Source organism: Mustelus asterias, chromosome 21 (genome assembly GCF_964213995.1).
Source record: "Mustelus asterias chromosome 21, sMusAst1.hap1.1, whole genome shotgun sequence".
In the NCBI taxonomy this organism is placed as follows: domain Eukaryota; kingdom Metazoa; phylum Chordata; class Chondrichthyes; order Carcharhiniformes; family Triakidae; genus Mustelus; species Mustelus asterias.
In genome coordinates this window covers 754985-775757 of record NC_135821.1, presented here as the reverse complement: position 1 = coordinate 775757, position 20773 = coordinate 754985, and the positions used below count along the sequence as shown (strand labels likewise).

The 20773-nt window shown below is 48.0% G+C and overlaps 1 protein-coding gene and 1 pseudogene across 1 annotated transcript in view; one reads left to right on the top strand and one right to left on the bottom strand.

The window, feature by feature from the left end:
* LOC144509482 (protein kinase C and casein kinase II substrate protein 3) overlaps positions 1-20773 on the top strand; it is a 21665-nt gene extending 892 nt beyond the window's left edge. Inside the window, exons 2-8 of the mRNA XM_078238388.1 lie at positions 252-407; positions 4107-4282; positions 6962-7082; positions 12132-12217; positions 14716-14828; positions 16516-18435; positions 20106-20773. Of these exons, the coding sequence (XP_078094514.1) occupies positions 252-407; positions 4107-4282; positions 6962-7082; positions 12132-12217; positions 14716-14828; positions 16516-16628 (765 nt within the window). The 3' untranslated portion in view covers positions 16629-18435; positions 20106-20773. The remainder of the gene's footprint in view (positions 1-251; positions 408-4106; positions 4283-6961; positions 7083-12131; positions 12218-14715; positions 14829-16515; positions 18436-20105) is intronic.
* LOC144509587 (5S ribosomal RNA) lies at positions 4681-4789 on the bottom strand (annotated as a pseudogene).

The following is a 20773-nucleotide window of genomic DNA, read 5'->3' as shown; positions in this document are numbered from 1 at the left end:
CCCACAGTCCGAAAGACTTGCTGATTAGGGTGCATTGGCTATGCTAAATTCTCCCCCAGTGTCCCCGGAGTGTGGCGACTGGGGGATTTTCACAGTAACCTCATTGCAGCGTTAACTTGTGGTTAATAAGTAAACTTTACTTTTACTTTTATCTAAACCTGTCCTAACTTTCTATCTCTCTTATCAAATCACCTGTCACTGAGTCTGAGATGGGGTTGCTAACCTAGACTCCCCTTCAACCTCTCTAACAGACGGAAAAGCTGAAGAAGCTGTACCACGCCAAACGCAAAAAGGAGCGGGTGGCCATCGTCCGGGAAAACAGTGGCAGGGCCAATCAGACAACATCTGCATCAAAACAGCGCAAACTCCACGGGCAGAGAGAGAAGTGCAACCAGGAAGCAGAAAAGGTGAGAGCGGAAATTCAGTGTTTTGTGTGTGTGTGCTAATAGCAAAAGAAAACTTGCATTTATATAGCGCCTTTCATGTCCTTAGAATGACTCAAATTGCTTTATAGCCAATGACGTACTCTGGAGTGCAGTCACTGCTGTAATATAGGAAGTACACAGCAAGCTCCCTCAAACAGCAATGAGGTGATGAAGATTAGATCACGCGTTTTGGTGATATAGATCGAGGGATTAACATTGGCCTGGATACTGGGGACAATGACATTGCTCTTTTGAAAAAAAAAGTCTCTTGAGATCATAGAAGCCCGACAGTCCATTTGGCCCATCGAGCCTGCACTGACTCTCCAACAGAGCATCCTACGCAGGCCCCCTCCTCTGCCTTAATCCCATAATCCTGCATATTTAATATGGCTAATACATCTACTCTATGCATCTTCGGACACTAAGGGACAATTTAGCATGGCCAATCCACCTAACCTGCACTTCTTTGGACACGAAGGGGAAATTTAGCATGGCCAATTCACCTAACCTGCACATCTTTGGATAGTGGGAGGAAAACCAGAGCACCCGGAGGAAACCCACACAGACATGGGAAGAATGTGCAAGGTCCGCATTGACAGTGACCCAAGCTGGGAATTGAACCCGGGTCCCTGGCGCTGTGAGGCAGCAGTGCTAACCACTGTGCCGTCAGTGTGCAAATGACAAATGAAAGTTTATTTATTTATTAGTCACAAGTAAGGCTTACATTAACACTGCAATGAAGTTACTGTGAAATTCCCCTAGTCGCCACATTCTGGTGCCTGTTTGGGTCAATGCACCTGATCATTAACACCTTACCTGGAAGGCAGCACCTCTGACAGTGCAGCACTGCCTTGGTACTGCATTGGGAGAGTCAGCCTGGATGTTGAGACTTGGACCACAGACTATCTGATTCTGAGGTGCGAGTGCTACTTGCTGAGCCACAGCTGACACCCTGAGCACACTCTGGATAAAGGCAAATTACTGCGAATGCTGGAATCTGAAACCAAAAGAGAAAATGCTGGAAAATCTCAGCAGGTCTAGCAGCATCTGTAAGGAGAGAAAAGAGCTGACGTTTCATGTACAGACGACCCTTTGTCTAAGCCCAAGGTGACATAAGGCACCAGTCTTTGCAAGGGGACGTGGCGAAACTTAATTGGGAATTACGTAGTCGGCAGGATTCGAACCTGCGCGCGGACACCGTAATGGATTTCCAGCTTTGACAAAGGGTCATCTGGACTCGAAACGGCAGTTCTTTGCTCACCTTACAGATGCTGCCAGACCTGCTGAGATTTTCTCTTTTGGTTTCCCCTAAGCAAACTCAGCCGCCAAGTTCTGTGCAGCAACTGCCCGCAAATCTACTGAGATGAATGTTTGGTCAATTTGTTGGTGATAACTGGCAGATAATTCTCCCAGGGCGGTGGGAGAAATCTGCTGCTCTTCTCAAATCATCCCATAGGATCTTTTACACCCATGTAAATTGCAGTTGAGTGCTTAAGACAACATCTCTATTAATATAATGCTCCCCTTTTCTGGGCCTGTGCACCCTCTGGTCTGTCTGCATTCAGCTTCAGAAATCCAGCCTCAGATATCCAAACCTCCTATATCTTCTGAATTTATTGGACAATGGGGATGAGGAGCATATCAGCCACGATTGAATGGCGGAATGGACTCGATGGGCTGAATGGTCTAATTCTGCTCCTATATCTTATGAACTTATGAACCAAATGGATATAGATGGGTCCTGATCTGATTGAGTGGTGAAGCGGGTTCGAGGGGCTGAATGGTCCTATATCTTATGAACTTATGTACAACGTACTGCACTACCATGGGCGCCACGGTGGCACAGTGGTTAGCACTGCTGCCTCACAGCGCCAGGGACCTGGCTTCGATTCCCAGGCTTGGGTCACTGTCTGTGTGGAGTTTGCACATTCTCCCCGTGTCTGCGTGGGTTTCCTCCGGGTGCTCCGGTTTCTTCCCACACTCCAAAGATGTGTGGGTTAGGTGGATTGGCCGTGCTAAATTTGACCCTTAGTGTCGGGGGGGGGGGGGGGACTAGCTAGGGTAAATGCATGGGGAGGGGGTTATGGGGATAGGGCCTGGGTGGGATTGTGGTCGGTGCTGACTCGATGGGCCAAATGGGCTCTTCTGCAGTGTAGGATTCTATTCTATTCTACCAGATCACCAAAGGGTTTAGATGATATCATACAAGTCTCCTGCAGAAGTCCCAATGCCAGCTCCACCAACATAACATTGAAATTTAGCTAACAGCGGTGTTCAGTTTCTAAAGGCCAGCTGAGGACGCCACCAATATTTTTGATGTGCTTACATTGTCAACGCTTGGGAATGTGTCGCATCAATCAATGTACAAAGCTAACAATCGCTCATGCACAAGCCATCCCAGCCATGCATGCCACAATTGGTGACATTGAACCCGTGATTGATGGAGCAGTTTATTTGCTCAGGGTTTTATCATTCTCACTGTTGATCAATAAATAACTTTCAAAGACATGAACTTCTTTAGTCTGTCACACAACCTCTGCTATCCCAAAACACTTTTTTTCATAGAATCCCTGCAGTGCAGAAGGAGGCCATTTAGCCCATCGAGTCTGCACCGATCACAATCCCACTCAGGCCGTACTCTCGCAACCCCACATATTCACCCCGCTAATCCCCCTGGCATTAGGGTCAATTTAGCATGGCCAATCCACCTAATCAGCACGTCTTTTGGACTGTGGGATGAAATCAGAGCACCCGGAGGAAACCCATGCAGCTAATTTTACAGCCAATGAAGCACTTTTTGAAAGGTCCCACATTATTGTAATGGCCAGTTGGTCTATTTTAGTGATGTTTTGGATGAAGGATGTATATTAGTCAAGAGCACTCCCCTGCACTTCTTTGAAATAGTGTCAGAGGATCTTTTGCCCAACTTGAGGATAAGAAGGAACTTGAGTTTAACATCACATCTCAGGCGACAAGGTGGCACAGTAGTTAGTACTTTTAACTCACAGCGCCAGGGACCCGGGTTTGATTCCTGGCTTGGATCATTGTCTGTGTGGAGTCTGCACATTCTCCCCGTGTCTGCGTGGGTTTCCTCCGGGTGCTCCGGTTTCCTCCCGCAATCCGAAAGATGTGCTGGCTAGGTGCATTGTCTGCGCTAAATTCTCCCTCGGTGTACTTAAACAGGCACTGGAGTGTGGCGACTAGGGGATTTTCACAGTAACTTCATTGCAGTGTTAATGTAAGTCTACTTTACTTTAAAGTGAAGTTTATTCGTCAGAAGTAGGCTTACATTACCTTTGGACTGTGGGAGGAAACTGGAGCACCCGGAGGAAACCCACGCAGACACAGGGAGAACATGCAAACTCCACATAGACAGTGACCCGAGGCCGGAATCGAACCTGGGTCCCTGGCGATGTAAGGCAGCAGTGCTAACCACCATGCCGCCCCACTTAGTGACACTATTTTAAAAAAGATGGCATTTCTGACAGTGTAGCACTCCTTCTGTATTGTACATGCTCAAGACTCCGGACTCTGACTTAAACCCTCAACCTACCAAAAATAAGAGGTGAGAGAGCAGCTGCTGACACCATTGGGGTGTGTGTGTGTTGTGTGGGGTAGGGGTAGGGGATGTGTCTCTTTGCCCACTCATCTTCTGTCTTCTCCATTCTCTCCCACGTCAAGGTTAAGCTGCGCTACACAAAGACAATGGAAGACTTAAACAAGTACAATCCAAAATACATGGAGGAGATGGAGATGGTCTTTGACCAGAGTCAGCAGATGGAGCAGAAACGCATCATCTTTCTCAAACAGATCTTCTTGTCCATTCACCGGCACCTCGATGTCACCAACAATGAAAGGTGAGGTTGAAGCTACATTCCAGTCCTCCAAATCATCTTTACCATAAGAGACAAGCTGTTCCCATGAGCTGACGTTGCAAGGACTAAGGGAAACAGGATTTCAGGGAGGACGTGAGGAAGAACCTTCTTGGGCATTGAGTGGTAGACAACTGGAACTCCTGTTTTTTTAAAAAAAACATTTTTTACTCCATCCTTAAAGTTACAAAGCCAATGCTCAGAATGGACCGGGGAAAACCAATCCAGTCCTTGCTTGCTCCCAAATCCAAATTCAAGATCCAACTGAACCCAATTTGTGATCCTCAAGAGAGAGAGAGAGACACAAATAAGATCCAAGCTGACAAGATGAGGCATTGTACCCCATCTTAGGCTTGATCTTAGCCAAAAGGTCGAGAAGCGATAGCCTACTGCACCTGGTATTCGCAGACGGTCTCCCATCCAAGTACCAACCAGGCTTGAGTCTGCTTAGCTGCCGAGATCGGACATTCTCAGACTAGTATGGCTGTAGGCAAAAATGTAACAAATTATCTATCTCTTCCTTGGATGCAATGGATATTTGCCAGCGGTGGGATGCTGTTAGCAGGGACAATCACTGATTTCAAAGGGAAATTGGATGGCACTTGAGAGTAATAAACTTGCAGGGCTACAGGATAGTGAGAGAGAACTGGATTGCTCTCCAGAGAGCTCCGCGGGCTGAATGACTATGTGAGATGAGCAATAAGTTGATGACTGACAGGGCTAGCTCCACCCGAGATACTAAGAATTGGACCAGGTGTTGGAGAGCTACACTTTGATCGCTGTTCACTCCTGCTGAGATCATAGAATCCCGACAGTGCAGGAGGAGGCCATTCGGCCCATCGAGTCTGCACCAATCACAATCCCACCCAGGTCCTATTCCCTTAACGCCATACATTTACCCTGCTAATCCCCCTGACACTAAGGGGCAATTTAGCATGGCCAATCCACCTAACCCACACATCTTTGGACTGTGGGAGGAAATCGGAGCACCCGGAGGAAACCCACGCAGACACGGGGAGAACGTGCAAACTCCACACAGACAGTGACCCGAGACCTGAATTGAACCCAGGTCCCTTTCGCTGTGAGGCAGCGGTGCTAACCACCGTGCCACCGTGCACTTTCAACACGTATGGATGTCGAGTCGGGGCCGGACCAGGCCCCCGTCGAGTCGGGGCCGGACCAGGCCCCCGTCGAGTCGGGGCCGGACCAGGCCCCCGTCGAGTCGGGGCCGGACCAGGCCCCCGTCGAGTCGGGGCCGGACCAGGCCCCCGTCGAGTCGGGGCCGGACCAGGCCCCCGTCGAGTCGGGGCCGGACCAGGCCCCCGTCGAGTCGGGGCCGGACCAGGCCCCCGTCGAGTCGGGGCCGGACCAGGCCCCCGTCGAGTCGGGGCCGGACCAGGCCCCCGTCGAGTCGGGGCCGGACCAGGCCCCCGTCGAGTCGGGGCCGGACCAGGCCCCCGTCGAGTCGGGGCCGGACCAGGCCCCCGTCGAGTCGGGGCCGGACCAGGCCCCCGTCGAGTCGGGGCCGGACCAGGCCCCCGTCGAGTCGGGGCCGGACCAGGCCCCCGTCGAGTCGGGGCCGGACCAGGCCCCCGTCGAGTCGGGGCCGGACCAGGCCCCCGTCGAGTCGGGGCCGGACCAGGCCCCCGTCGAGTCGGGGCCGGACCAGGCCCCCGTCGAGTCGGGGCCGGACCAGGCCCCCGTCGAGTCGGGGCCGGACCAGGCCCCCGTCGAGTCGGGGCCGGACCAGGCCCCCGTCGAGTCGGGGCCGGACCAGGCCCCCGTCGAGTCGGGGCCGGACCAGGCCCCCGTCGAGTCGGGGCCGGACCAGGCCCCCGTCGAGTCGGGGCCGGACCAGGCCCCCGTCGAGTCGGGGCCGGACCAGGCCCCCGTCGAGTCGGGGCCGGACCAGGCCCCCGTCGAGTCAGTGACACCTTCTGCCTAAGCCCACATGTGGAGAATGGTTACTTGGTCACGGTACAGTTGATAGCTGTGAACTTCACCAAGAGTTAGAACCGTCCGGGAACAAAACTAGAGCCTTGTAAACAACATTGTTTTCAGTGCTTTTCGATCCCAAAAATAAAACATAATTGTCTTATTCATCAACCAGCTGCTTATTTTGCTGCACAACTGGACAAAAGTCCTATGGTTTAAACTTTTAGATCGAGAATTATTTTCCCTTCTTGTATGTATTCCCAGCTACTGTAATCATTAATGAGCCAATTAAGTTCCTTTAAAAAGAAATGGCCCACTGGTTAGCATTCAGCCCACTTGGGTTCCTAGTTGAGGGCTGCACCTCACCTCAAAGATAGACTGAGGTATAAGGTATTTGGGCAGCATGGTGGTTAGCACTGCTGCCTCACAGCGCCAGGGACCCAGGTTCAATTTCGGCCTCAGTCACTGTCTGTGCGGAGTTTGCACATTCTCCCCCGTGTCTGCATGGGTTTCCTCCCACAGTCCAAAGATGTGCGGGTTAGGTGCATTGGCCATGTTAAATTGTCCCTTAGTGTCAGGGGGTTTAGCTGAGTAAATAAGTGGGGTTATGGGAATAGGGCCAGGGTGGATTGTGGTCGGTACAAACTCGATGGGTTGAATGGCCTCCTCTGCATTGTAGGGATTCTATGAAATGTCCTTATTAATTACCATTCCGCATTCTCTCTGCAGCTTCCGGTCTATATTTAAGGACTTACAACAGACCGTACTATCAGTAAACGAGCAGAATGATTTGAAATGGTGGCGAAATACACATGGTCCGGGGATGCCAACCAACTGGCCACATTTTGAGGTGAGTGCATAATCCATCTGTCATAGAATCCCTATAATGCAGGTGGAGGCCATTTAGGCCATCAAACCTGTACGGACAACAATCCCACCCAGGCCCTATCCATGTAACCGCACACCGAAGGTCAATTTAGCATGGCCAATCCACCTAACCTCTTTGGACTGTGGGAGGAAACCCACGCAGACACTGGGCAGAACGTGCAGACTCCGCACAGACAGTGACCCAAAGCCAGGAATTGAACCCGGGTCCCTGGTGCTGTGAGGCAGCAGTGCTAATCACTGTGCCAACCCTTTTGGACAATCCTGTCGGGTGCCAGTTTCTCTCCAGGTCACAATCTTTTTCATTATTGTACCTACCGCATGTTAGAATTTTAATCCTCTACTTGTGATCAAAAATAGGAAGAGCGTTCAGCTATGACTCGAGTGTCAGCCATGTCACCGAGTCAAAAGGTTACAGGTTTAAATACCACTCCAAAGACCAATCTAGACTGAGTCCTGTACTGTCAGAGGTTTGTCTTTCAGTTGAGATGTTAAACCTGCTCTCTCATGTGAACATAAAGGATCCTATAATAAAGTTTATTTTATTAGTGTCACAAGTAGGCTTACAATAACACTGCAATGAAGTTACTGTGAAAATCCCCTAGTCGCCGCACTCCGGTGCCTGTTTGATTTATTATTGTCACGTGTATTAACATAGTGAAAAGTATTGTTTCTTGCGCGCTATACAAAGCATACCATTCATAGAGAAGGAGAGAGTGCAGAACGTAGTGTTACAGTCATAGCTATAGGGTGTAGAGAAAGATCAACTTAATACAAAGTAGGTCCATTCAAAAGTCTGATGGCAGCAGGGAAGAAGCTGTTCTTGGGTCGGTTGGTACGTGACCTCAGACTTTTGTATCTTTTTCCCGAAGGAAGGCAGTGGAAGAGAGAATGTCCGCGATGCGTGGGGTTCTTAATGATGCTGGCTGCTTTGCCGAGGCAGCGGGAAGTTAGACAGAGTCAATGGATGGGAGGTTGGTTTGCGTGATGGAGGGGGTTGCATTCACGACCTTTTGTAGTTTCTTGCGGTCTTGGGCAGAGCAGGAGTGATACATCCAGAAAGAATGCTTCCTATGGTGCATCTGTAAAAGTTGGTGAAAGTTGTGCCATCTTGGTGGCACAGTTCAGGTTCACTGAGGGAGAATTTAGCACGGCCAACGCACCCTAACCAGCACGTCTTTTGGACTGTGGGAGGAAACCAGAGCACCCGGAGGAAACCCACGCAGACATGGGGAGAATGTCCAGACTCCGCACAGACAGTGACCTAAGCTGGGAATCGAACTCAGGTTCCTGGCGCTGTGAGGCAGCAATGCTAACCACTGTGCCACCCACAGTGATTTCAAGGAAGAGCAAAGGAATTATCCCCGGTGTCCTAAACAATATTTATCCCTCAGTCAACAGCACATTTGTTTGCTCATTGTCACATTGGAGTTTGTGGGAGCTTGCTGTGCACAAATTGGCTGCTGTGTCTCCTACATAATAGAAGTGACGGCACTTTTATTTGGTCAATATAGAATCATAGAATCCCTACAGCGCAGAAGGAGGCCATTTGGCCCATTGAGTCTGCACCGACCACAATCCCACCCATACCCTATCCCCATAACCCCTTGCATTTACCCTAGCCAGTCCCCCTGACACTCGGGGCCAATTTAGCATGCCCAATCCACCGAACCCGCATATCTTTGGAGTGTAGGAGGAAACTGGAGCACCTGGAGCAAACCCATGCAGACACTGGGAGAATGTGCAAACTCCACACAGACAGTGACCCAAGGCCGGGAATCGAACCCAGGTCCCTGGTGCTGAGAGGCAGCAGTGCTAACCACTGTGCCACCGTGCCACCCCCAAACATATCCAAGACTTGAATCTTTCAAGTCAACATACTGGTTATGTCATGTGCAGTATTTCACCTGTTAGAACATAGAACATAGAACAGTACAGCACAGAACAGGCCCTTCGGCCCACGATGTTGTGCCGAGCTTTACCTGAAACCAAGATCAAGCTATCCCACTCCCTATCATCCTGGTGTGCTCCATGTGCCTATCCAATAACCGCTTAAATGTTCCTAAAGTGTCTGACTCCACTATCACTACAGGCAGTCCATTCCACACCCCAACCACTCTCTGCGTAAAGAACCTACCTCTGATATCCTTCCTATATCTCCCACCACGAACCCTATAGTTATGCCCCCTTGTAATAGCTCCATCCACCCGAGGAAATAGTCTTTGTTGTGTTCAGAATGTAGTGGGAACGTGGTAGGCACCTCGTCCTTCACTTTTTAGATGAGCTTGGCTCTCTCACTTCCAGGACAGACGGTTGAGAAGTTCAAGTTCCACTCCAGCCAATAGTCCAATTGACCTTTCATTGCATTAGTAAGACGTGCCACATTGCCAACTGTGTCATTTGTCAGATGCAACATGACACAAAGAACCTATTTCCACGTTCAGGCAGACTATGTGGCACAGCAAGGGGCAATCTCCCACTTTTCTGGCCAGTATTCATCCCATACATGACTGCAAATGTCTACCAGCATTGCCCAATAAAACAGTGCCTCCACAAAACAGTGCTTAAATAACTGGATAGTGGAGGAGTCTTTGCAATTTGTTGAGGAGGTGAAAGACACTAAGTAATGAGGATAAGGGGTAAACCTTTTAGGACTGAGGTGAGGAGAAGTTTCTTCACTCAGAGGGTGGTGAATGTGTGGAATTCACTACCACAGAAAGTAGTCGAGGCCAAAACGTTGTGTGATTTCAAGAAGAAATTAGATATAGCTCTTGGGGCTAAAGGGAGCGAGGGATACGGAGTGGGGTGGGGGGGGGGGGGGGGGGGCAGAAATCAGGATATTTAATTTATCAGCCATGATCATAATGAATTGGGTGGCACAGTGGGTTAGCACTGCTGTCTCACAGCGCCAGGGACCCGGATTCGATTCCCGGCTCGGGTCACTGTCTGTGTGGAGTTTGCACATTCTCCCCATGTCAGCGTGGGTTTCCTCCGGGTGCTCCGATTTCCTCCCACAGTCTGAAAGACGTGCTGGTTAGGGTGCATTGACCCGAACAGGTGCCGGAGTGTGGCGACTAGGGGAATTTCACAGTAACTTCATTGCAGTGTTAATGTAAGCCTTACTTGTGACACTAATAAATATTCTTTTTAAAGTTTAAAAGAATTGCGGAACAGGCTCGAAGGGCCGAATAGCCTACTGTGGCTTCCAGTTTCTATGTTTATGTAATGCTCACCAAGTGATTCATAATGTAAAATGAAGCTTCAGTCACAAGGGACAGAGTGGATAAAGTTCCCATTGATGGAAGGATTGGAAATCAGAGGACGCATATAGAAAGTGGTTGGCAAAGGGCCCAATAGCAACATAAGGATATGGGGAGATGGTGGCAGAGTGGGAATGTCACTGGATAATCCAGGCTCATGCTCTGCGAGCGTGGGTTCAAATCCCACCACTGCAGCTGGCGGAATCTGAATTCGGTTAATAATTCTGGAATATAAAGCTAGTCTCAGTGATGTTGACCACAGAACAATAAATCGATGGAAAAAATCCAATATCCTTTAGGGAAGGAAATCTGCCATCCTTACCTGGTCTGGCCTACATGTGACTCCAGTCCCACAGCAATGCAGTTGACTGTTAATTGCACTCAATTAAAGGGCAATAAGGGATGAGGAACAAACACTGGCCTTGCCAGGGATACCTGCATCCCATGAAAGAATAAAGAAAAAAAATGGGGAACTTTCTTTTTTACTCAGCAAATGGATGATTTGCAATGCACAGCCTGGGAGCGTGGCAGAAACAGATTCAATTGTGGCTTTCAAAGGGACACTGGATAAGCACTTGAAGGATTAAAATCTAGTGATTTATTGTCACATGTATCAGCATACAGTGATAAGTATTTTTTTAATGTGCGTTATACAGACAAAGCATGCCGTACATAGAGAAGGAAACGCAAGTGCAGGATTTAGTGTTACAGTCATAGCTAGGGTGTAGAGAAAAATGAACTTAGTGTGAGGTAGGTCTATTCAAAAGTCTGATGGAAGAAGCTGTTCTTGAGTTGGTTGGTACGTGATCTCAAACTTTTGTATCGTTTTCCCAACTGAAGAAGGTGGAAGAGAGAATATCCGGGGTGCGTACGGTCCTTGATTATGCTGGCTGCTTTTCCGAGGCACTGGGAAGTGTAGACAGAGTCAATGGATGGGAGGCTGGTTTGCATGATGGCACATGTCCTTATTGACTTAATCAAGGATTCTTCCCACTTGGGCAATTCTTGGGGCAAGCAAGTGTTCAGCTGATTGCCTGCCTGCCGTTAGGAGAGAGCCTCAGGGCAACTGCAATTAAATTGAATTTGAAGGACTGGCCTTCATTCACAACCCTTTGTAGTTTCTTGCGGTCTTGGACAGAGCAGGAGCCACACCAAGCTGTGACGCAAGCAGAATGCTCTCTATGGTGCATCTGTAGAAGTTGGTGATGGTTGTAGTGGACATGCCGAATTTGCGTAGCCTCCTGAGAAAGTAGAGGCACTGGTGGCTTTAACTGTGTCAGCATGAAGGGACCAGGACACGTTCCCGGTGATCTGGACACCGAGATACTTGAAGCTCTCGACCATTTCTACTTCAGCCCCATTGATGTAGACAGGGGCATGTTTCTCCACTACACTTCCTGGAGTCGATGACAGTTTCCTTCATTTTGTTGTTTGAGAGATTATTGTTGTCACACCAGTTCACCAGATACTCTCTCTCTCTTTTCTGTACTGTGTAGTGGGATAGGAGTAGCTGAGACATTCTTGCAGAGGGAGGCGGGCAGAATGGCCCCCTTCCACACTGTAACAATTCCATAACTCATCATTCGAGTTATAATACTTAATCATTTTAAGAGGCTTTTATTTTGAATTCCGTATCTCAGTTCCAGATCTGGGAAAATATGCTAATTATTGTGATTAATAGCTGATTTTAATTCAAAGACTCGGCTTATACTTGTTTATTTGCCAGCATCTAACACTGACTTTTCACCCCACAGGAATGGAGCCCAGAAAGAGAGAAGATTACAGACAAGAAGGGGAAAGGGAAGAAGGAAGGGGACAAAGTGGTTCTTCAAAGCTTAAGGTGAAGTTTTAGAATTGTAACGTGTTAGAGATGTCACTTCCTGATGCTAAAGGGAGACCCTTCCAATGATCATTTTCACTCTGATTACAAACATGGTGTATTCCACCACCTCCCCCCACTCCCCGACAATCTTCTCTCCTCTCTTTCTCAAGACCCTGACTCTTGACAGATCATCCCAAAATAAACTGGGTGCTCCTCCAATACCTCAACACCTATGCTCACGTATAAATACTGGTCATCAGTGCGTGTGAGCAGGCTTTTCCCCACTGTAGGATAGCCAGCCAAGTCTGACCCAGTCCTCAGTTCTGGGTGGGGCTGTCAGATAGTAATCAGGAACATGAGTCATGGCTAAACTCATCTCAGGATATAGCGACCCATGTAAAGCACCCTGGCCCTCTGCTGTTTAAGGATAGTCACTTTGAGGCTCATTTTCTGAGCCCTCAGTGAATGCAATGTGTGCTTGATAATGCCACCATTATCCCCCCCCTCACATCACCCTCTCCAAAAAGGTTTCGAGATGCAAGGTCTTGTGGTGCAATGAGTTGATCCTGTGGGATCTTACTCTCTGCAAACTGGTGCTACGTTTCCAACATGACAACAGGGACCTGTTGGCTGTAAATCACTTTGGGACACCCCATGCTTCATAGAATCATAGAAACCCTACAGTGCAGAAGGAGGCCATTCGGCCCATCGAGTCTGTACTGATCACAATCCCACACATTTACCCCGCTAATCCCTCTAACCTGCACATCCTGGGACACCAAGAGGCAATTTAGCACGGCCAATCAACCTAACCCACACATCACTGGACGGTTGAGAAAGGTGTCAATTGAACGCACGTCTGTAAACACTGCGGCCCAGCTGAAATCAGCTAGCTCGACTCAGACGAGGAGAAAAATATCTAAATCCTTCCTGGCCTCCACGAATGAGCCTTTATCTCTGAGTATTTGGAAAACCAGCTATTGTTTAAAAAAAAACTGGCTGAACACAAATTAGTAGCAAAGTGTGGGTAAAAACAAAAACAGCAGCACAAGTTCAAGTCTGGATTTGTTCTGGAGAAAAAGAAGTGAAAAGTAGTTTATTAATTAGTGTCACAAGTAGGCTTACATTAACACTGCAATGAAGTTACTGTGAAAATCCCCTAGTCGCCACACTCGGGCGCCTGTTCAGGTACACTGAGGGAGAATTTAGCATGGTCAATCCACCTAACCAGCTGGGACTGTGGGAGGAAACCGGAGGACCCGGAGGAAACCCACGCAGACACGGGGAGAAGGTGCAGACTCCACACAGACGGTGACCCAGGTTCGGAAATTCCATCTAGTGACTCCTAACTGGATTTCAGATGAAGACCACATTCAGCTCAGCTGGGACAACTTGCCATGGTTAAACAGACACTCGTCGAGAGTCATCATTGCGGCGAGGTACTGGAGGGAGTGAAAGCACACACCACCTCCAGTACTGGATTCAGTTTTGATCTCCTCACTCAAGGAGGGATATACTTGCATTGGAAGCAGTTTGGAGAAGGTTCACAAGGCCGATTCACAAGATGAGGGTTAGGTTGGACCTAGTGCTCATTGGAATTTAGAAGACTGGGGGGTGATCTCATCGAAACAAATAAGATTCCGAGGAGGCTCGAAAGGATAGATGTTGAGTGGATGCTCCTCCCCTTATAGACAATCTAGAACTTGGAGGCACATTTTTAAACTAAGGGATCATCCATTTAAGTCAGAGATGAGGAGGAATTTCTTCTGAGGGTTGTTGCTCTTGAATTCTCCTCAGAAAGCAGTGGAGGCTGAGTCACTGAATATAGTCAAGGCCGAGTTCGACAGATCCTTGACTGACAAGGACGTCAGACAGGCTAAGGTACAGATCAGCCACCATCTTACTGAATGGCAGAACAGGACGGAGAGGCCAAAGGGCCTACTCCTATTTCTTATGATTACACGCCCTGCAAAAAAAAAGGAATTTTAAACAGAAGAGGGAGTTTTAAACAAACGAAAATAAAAGCACGACTGAAAGTCAATTTTGGACAGTTAGAAACTGAATTTTTGTTTTATTCATTCTGGGGCATAGCCGTCACTGGCTAGGCCAGCATTTATTGCTCATCCCTAGTTGCCCTTGAGAAGGTGGTGGTGAGCTGCCTTCTTGAATCGCTGCAGTCCACGTGCTGTGGGTTGACCCACAATGCTGTTAGGGAGGGAATTCCAGGATAGCGACCCGGTGACAGCGAAGGAATGGCCGATATATTTCCAGGTCAGGATGGTGAGGGGAACTTGCAGGTGATGGTGTCGCCATGTCATCTGTCGCCTTTGTCCTTCTAGACGGTAGATGTCGTGGGTTTGGAATTCTATTACGTTAGATCTAAACAGTGACACAGAACAGGGGGGGCTGTGAACAGGAGACAAGTGCTTAACCAGTTGAGCTTCCTTTGTCTTCACTGGTTCACAGCTGAACATTGTTTACAAGCAACTCCATTCTTGTGTTTTCTGGTTTCACAGTTTAAGTAAAGGGTATTCCCTTGGTGAGGATGGCACAAACATCCCTGGCGTCAGAATCCGAGCACTGTATGACTACACCAGCCAGGAATCAGACGAGCTCAGTTTTAAAGCGGGTAAGCATTGCATCGTAAACTTTAAATCAATGACATCATATAAATGTATATTGTTATTGGTGAGTTTCTTTTCTTACAAACACTGCTGAAAGTCTTCTGCATTAATATTGTGAGTATGGCCCCACAGTTCAAAGCTGACCCTAGTCCAACTTGAAACTGCTACATGTGTCTCAGGAAGGCATGGAGAGCTGATCAATGTCGGTGTTGCAGTAAGGGGCACACTCTAGTTGGGATTGAAGCACGTTTCTCAGGAAAAGTGCTCCCAACTGTGCAGCCCGGTGGCACAGCGGCAAGCGATGCGACTTTTCGCAGCCCCAGGGATCCGGGTTCGATTCCATGGGGAGTGCGTTCCATTCCCAAGCAATGATAATTCTCACTTTGATAAGCACCCAAAAACAAAATAGCTTAATACAAAGGAGACGGGTTATGGGTATGTCAACTCCAGCCTTCAATGCATGTTTGGTGAACCCCTTCAACTAACTCTAAATGAGGTGGCACTGTGGTTAGCACTGCTGTCTCACAGCACCAGGGTTCGATTCCTGACTTGGGTCACTGTCTGTATGGAGTTTGCACGTTCTCCCCGTGTCTGCGTGGGTTTCCTCCCACAGTCCAAAAGATGTACGGGCTAGGTGGATTGGCCCTGCTAAGTTGCCCCTTGGCATCAGGGGGAACGCCAAAGTTTAAAAAGTAGTTTATTTATTACTGTCACAAGTAGGCTTGTATTAACACTGCAATGAAGTTTTTACTGTGAAAATTCCCTCGACTCCACACTCTGGCACCTGTTCAGGTACACTGAGGGAGAATTTAGCACAGCCAATTCACCAAACCAGCATGTCTTTTGGACTGTGTGGGAAACGGGAGCACCTGGAGGAAACCCACACAGACACGGGGAGAACGTGCAGCCTCCAGACAGACGGTGACCCCAAGCCGGGAATCGAACCCGGGTCCCTGACACTGAGGCAGCAGTGCTAACCACTGTGCCACTGCAAATGCGTGGGGTTCTGAGGATAGGGCCTGGGTGGGATTGTATCCATTGTAGACTTGATGGGCCGAATGGCCGCCTCCTGTACTGTAAGGCTTCTATGATTCTACAATATAGTCTCACTGGGCAGGAAATTGGGAGAGGAGAAGGGTTGCAGCGATAAGAGATGCTTTCAGTTCACTGTTAGCTCTTGCTGGAGTTTAATGGCGTTTGGGAAGACGGAATGGGTGGAAGAGTCAAAAACACTACCAGATCTCAGCTCTTTCCAAAGGTACTTGGGTATATTTACGAACCACCACCTAGTGGTTGAGATCAGTCTGGATCTATCCCATTTAGATTATGTGATAGATCTCTACATTTACTTTATAAAAATTCAAAGTTTATTTATTAGTCACAAGTAGGCTTCATTCATGAAGTTACTGTGAAAATGCCCTAGTTGTCACACTCCGGCGCCTGTTTGGGTAAACTGAGCAAAGTTCGGGAGAACTTAGCATGGCCAGTGCACCCTAACCAGCACATCTTTGGACTGTGGGAGGAAACCGGAGCACCCGGAAGGAATCCACGCAGACACACGGAAAATGTGCAAACTCCACACAGACAGTGACCCGAGCCGGGACTTGAACCTGGGTCCCTGGCGTGGTGAGGCAGCAGTGCTAACCACCTTTACGCTGCTTTGATTGGGTGCTTTTTGTGTTTGGTTTGCAGGTCAGGAGCTGACTAAAGTAGAGGATGAGGATGAGCAAGGATGGTGCAAAGGTTACCTTGATGGAGGCCGGATTGGACTGTACCCAGCAAACTATGTAGAAGTTATGCAGTAGAAAGCAGAGTGAACGCTGCTTAATTTAAAAATGTGGATATTTTAAATGAAGGCATCATCACCAGGACCTATATCAAAGACCTTGTCTCTCCACCACCACAGCTTTAAAAAAAACAATCTAAAATTTGTTTCCATTACTATGACTAACTACTTTTTAAAAAAATTCAGCCTGCAAATGTTAACAGCATTTTTTAGCTGGGAGGGCAGCGTCTGATGCATTCAAGGGAGCTAGGTTAGCGTTCAAGTTCGGGACAGGAGAAGTTTCTGAGCCCAAGACACATAGGATTGTTCAGAGGTAGCAAGAGTTGATGAGTTTGATCTCGCAGAGGAATTGGATAATTAGTAAATATACAGGTCATTGATACAGGTTGCTGACTTAACACGGTTGGAGAATGGCAGTGCAAGGGATGGGACCTGTATGAACAGTTTCAATGGGAATGACAAACCTGGGTTAAACAATTGCACCCTGACTGATGTCAATTTAATTCCATCAACAGGGTATCAAGCAATAACTCCGAGCCAGCTTCCCAGCATGATTATCACCAGTCACTGAGCGAGAGACAAAAATAGTCAGAATTTTTGTGACTGATTTGATACCAAATATAAAAGCTCCCTGATGTTGGAACTCCCTTACCTCTCAAAGACCAGTTACGTTTAAGGCGAATTTTAAGCTATTTCGATTACTGATGCAAGTTTCAGAGAAAGAGCACAGTTTGTATATAAACAAATAGGTGAAAGCAGGAAAGAAATCATGTTGTAGTGGGATGGTCAGAAGCACAAAAATTGCTTGCAAACATTTGTAAACACTTTATATATAATAAATATAATGCTGTAACACTCTGGTATACCCTATTTTTTTAATGTCCCCCAGTACATCGCTATAACATTGATAAATCCATACTCTACATTGTAACACTCGCCAATATATCCTACACTCCTCACTGTACAATTCTTCTAATAAACCACACAACCCTTCACTGTAACACACCAATATATCCCACACCTCTCACTGTGACACTCTCCTGTATATCCCACATCTCATACAATGCTTTACACCCCTCACTGTAATGCTCTCTTGTATATCTCACACAACCCTTCACTGTAACGCAACAATATATCCCACACCCCTCGCTGTAGTACTTCCCTGTTTATCCCACATCTTACTGAAAAGAGATCAGAAATCCCGCCCAATTTGCCCCCTCTCCAGCCCAAAGCCAATTTTGGGGCCTTGACCACATCACGCATGGCATCCGGAGCTTTCCTCTTCTGAATTATTAGGTCACTCATGACCTTAATACCAGGAGCACGCACTCGGTTATTTATGGTTTACAGGTCATTTAAATAAAGCACAATAATCTGTCAACACCAGTCACTACAAAAAAACAGTACTCTACATAGTATCTACAAGACTTACCACGGCACTTGAAGCCGCAGACTTTCACAAATGTACAGGCAAGAAAGGTTATATCCCCAAGATGGTTCAGAGGTCCTCTGGAGAGAGAAGAATTAATGTGGAAAATCAGGAAATTCAGGCAACTGGGAACCAGCTTTAAGCACGGTTTGAAGTGCTTTGCAGGAAGTGACAGGTAGACAAGATCAACTGCTTCATCTGACTAACGCTTCATTACAAGTTGAGAAGCAAGGCACTGAGGAGTTGAAAGGATCGATTCCAAGGTCGTCCTCTTTCTCTCTCCTTGCTTCAGTTGCCTGGACATATTTCATAGAATCCACAGGGCCATTCGGCCCATTGAGTCTGCCCTGACCACAATCACATCTTAGAATCTTATAAGAATCTTAGAAACCCTACAGCACAGAAAGAGGCCATTCAGCCCATCGAGTCTGCACCGACCACAATCCCACCCAGGCCCTACCCCCATATCCCTACATATTTACCCATTAATCCCTCTAACCTACGCATCCCTGGACACTAAGGGCAATTTTAGCATGGCCAATCAACCTAACCCGCACATCTTTGGACTGTGGGAGGAAACCGGAGCACCCGGAGAAAACCCACGCAGACACGAGGAGAATGTGCAAACTCCACACAGACAGTGACCCAAGCCGGGAATCGAACCCAGGTCCCTGGAGCTGTGAAGCAGCAGTGCTAACCACTGCTACCATGCCGCCCTATCCCCATATCCAGGCCCTATCCCCATAACCCCATGCATTTACCCTAGCCAGTCCCCCTGACACTAAGGGGCAATTTAGCATGGCCAATCTACCTCACCCGCACATCTTTGGAGGGAACTGGAGCACCCAGAGGAAACCCACACAGACACGGGGAGAACATGCAGACTCCGCACAGACAGTGACTCAAGCTGGCAATCGAGCCCAGGTCCCCGGCGCTGTGAGGCAGCAGTGCTAACCACCAGTGCCACCCCAACATTTGAAAAAAGATCTTTACTCTTTCACGGATTGTATCTAAAAACAAGATCGTACTGAAGATGCTGGAAATGCAAGAGTCAACTTCTGTAAGAAAGTCAAAAACCATCAATTTGGACACTTACAATATTAACTCCGGTTTGTCTCTTTTTAATAACTGGTGATTTTCCCAGACATTCTTGGGATTTTATTTCAGATGTCCAGCATTCTAAGGGCAACTCACCCCAAGAGAAAGACTGCAGGCTCAACTCCCCCAGGTTCAGTGAAGTCTTTAAGGGGAGCTACACTTGGATTCAAGACCTCCTGGGTTGAGGGTAGAAACAAAACATTCAAGCTTCTGGTCACCTTCCAGTGCCGTCTCCTGGGCAACATATGGATACTGGGTGGGAACAGGATCAGATAATCCATGCTCCACACTAGAATAGTGTGCCAACGTTCGCTGTCGAGGTATGGGCGTTGAAGCCTGCCCAGTTACACAAGGCCCCAGAGAGCCGTTATCATCAGTGTAGCTAAACTATGGTCCTAAACATGAGTCAGCACCTTCAGGAAAGCAGGCAACAACTGAGGAACAGAACTCAACAAAATTACTTTATTCCTTAGAGAACCAGCGCAGTGTCTCACAGTTAACCCGCTAAAAGGAGATTCACCCACGTGAGATCCGAATAAACCTCGAGAGAGTAAAATGTTTTATTTATTAGTGTTACAAGTAGGCTTACATTAACACCGCACTGAGGTTACTGTGAAAATCCCCCAGTCACCACACTCCAGTGCTTGTTTGGGTACACGGAGGGAGAATTTAGCACGGCCAATACACCTAACCAGCACATCTTTCGGACTGTGGGAGGATTGGCTGCACGGTGGCACAGTGGTTAGCACTGCTGCTTCATAGCGCCAGAGACCTAGGTTCAATTCCGGCCTCAGGTGACTGTGTGGAATTTGCATTCTCGCCGGGTGCTCCGGTTTCCTCCCACAGTCCAAAGATGTGCAGGTTAGATGAATTGGCCATGATAAATTGCCCTTCAGTGTCATGGGGATTAACAGGCTAAATATGTGAGGTTACGGGGATAGGGTCTGGGTGGGATTGCGGTCGGTGCAGACTTGATGGGCCAAATGGCCTCCTTCTGCACTGTAGGGATTCGATTAAACCAGAGCACCTGGAGGAAACCCACGCAGACACAGGGAGAACATGCAAACTCCACAGTGACCCGAGTCAGGAATCGAACCCGGGTCCCTGGCGCTGTGAGGCAGCAGTGCTAACCACTGTACCGCCCCGAGAGTGAGAGAGAGCAAGAAAGCACTTACACCCCTCAAAGAAAAAAAACCCAAAGTGCCCAAGAATTTCAGATACTAATTATTACCCTTTCTATATTATTCATCTAAGGCTCAGAGTATCAGAGCTCATTTTAAAGACAGGCCAAAGAGAATAGTAATAAAAAGGTTTCTTTTCCTGTCCCAGTTCAGCTTCATATCAGTCAGGCTGGCCAAGCAAGAACCTACTATTACAGCTCCCTCTTGCGACTTCTCCCTCGCATAACAAAACCATATGAAGGATATTTCAAGCATTATATAGAACATAGAACAGTACAGCACAGTACAGTACAGACCCTTCGGCCCTCAATGTTGTGCTGAGCCTTGTCCGAAACCAAGATCAAGCTATCCCACTCCCCATCATTCTAGGGTGTTAATTGACAGGAAGTTTCATTTGTAATTCTCTGTTCTGCAAGTGCTTTTGAATAAAAGATGTGGTAATAAAGCACCTTGATT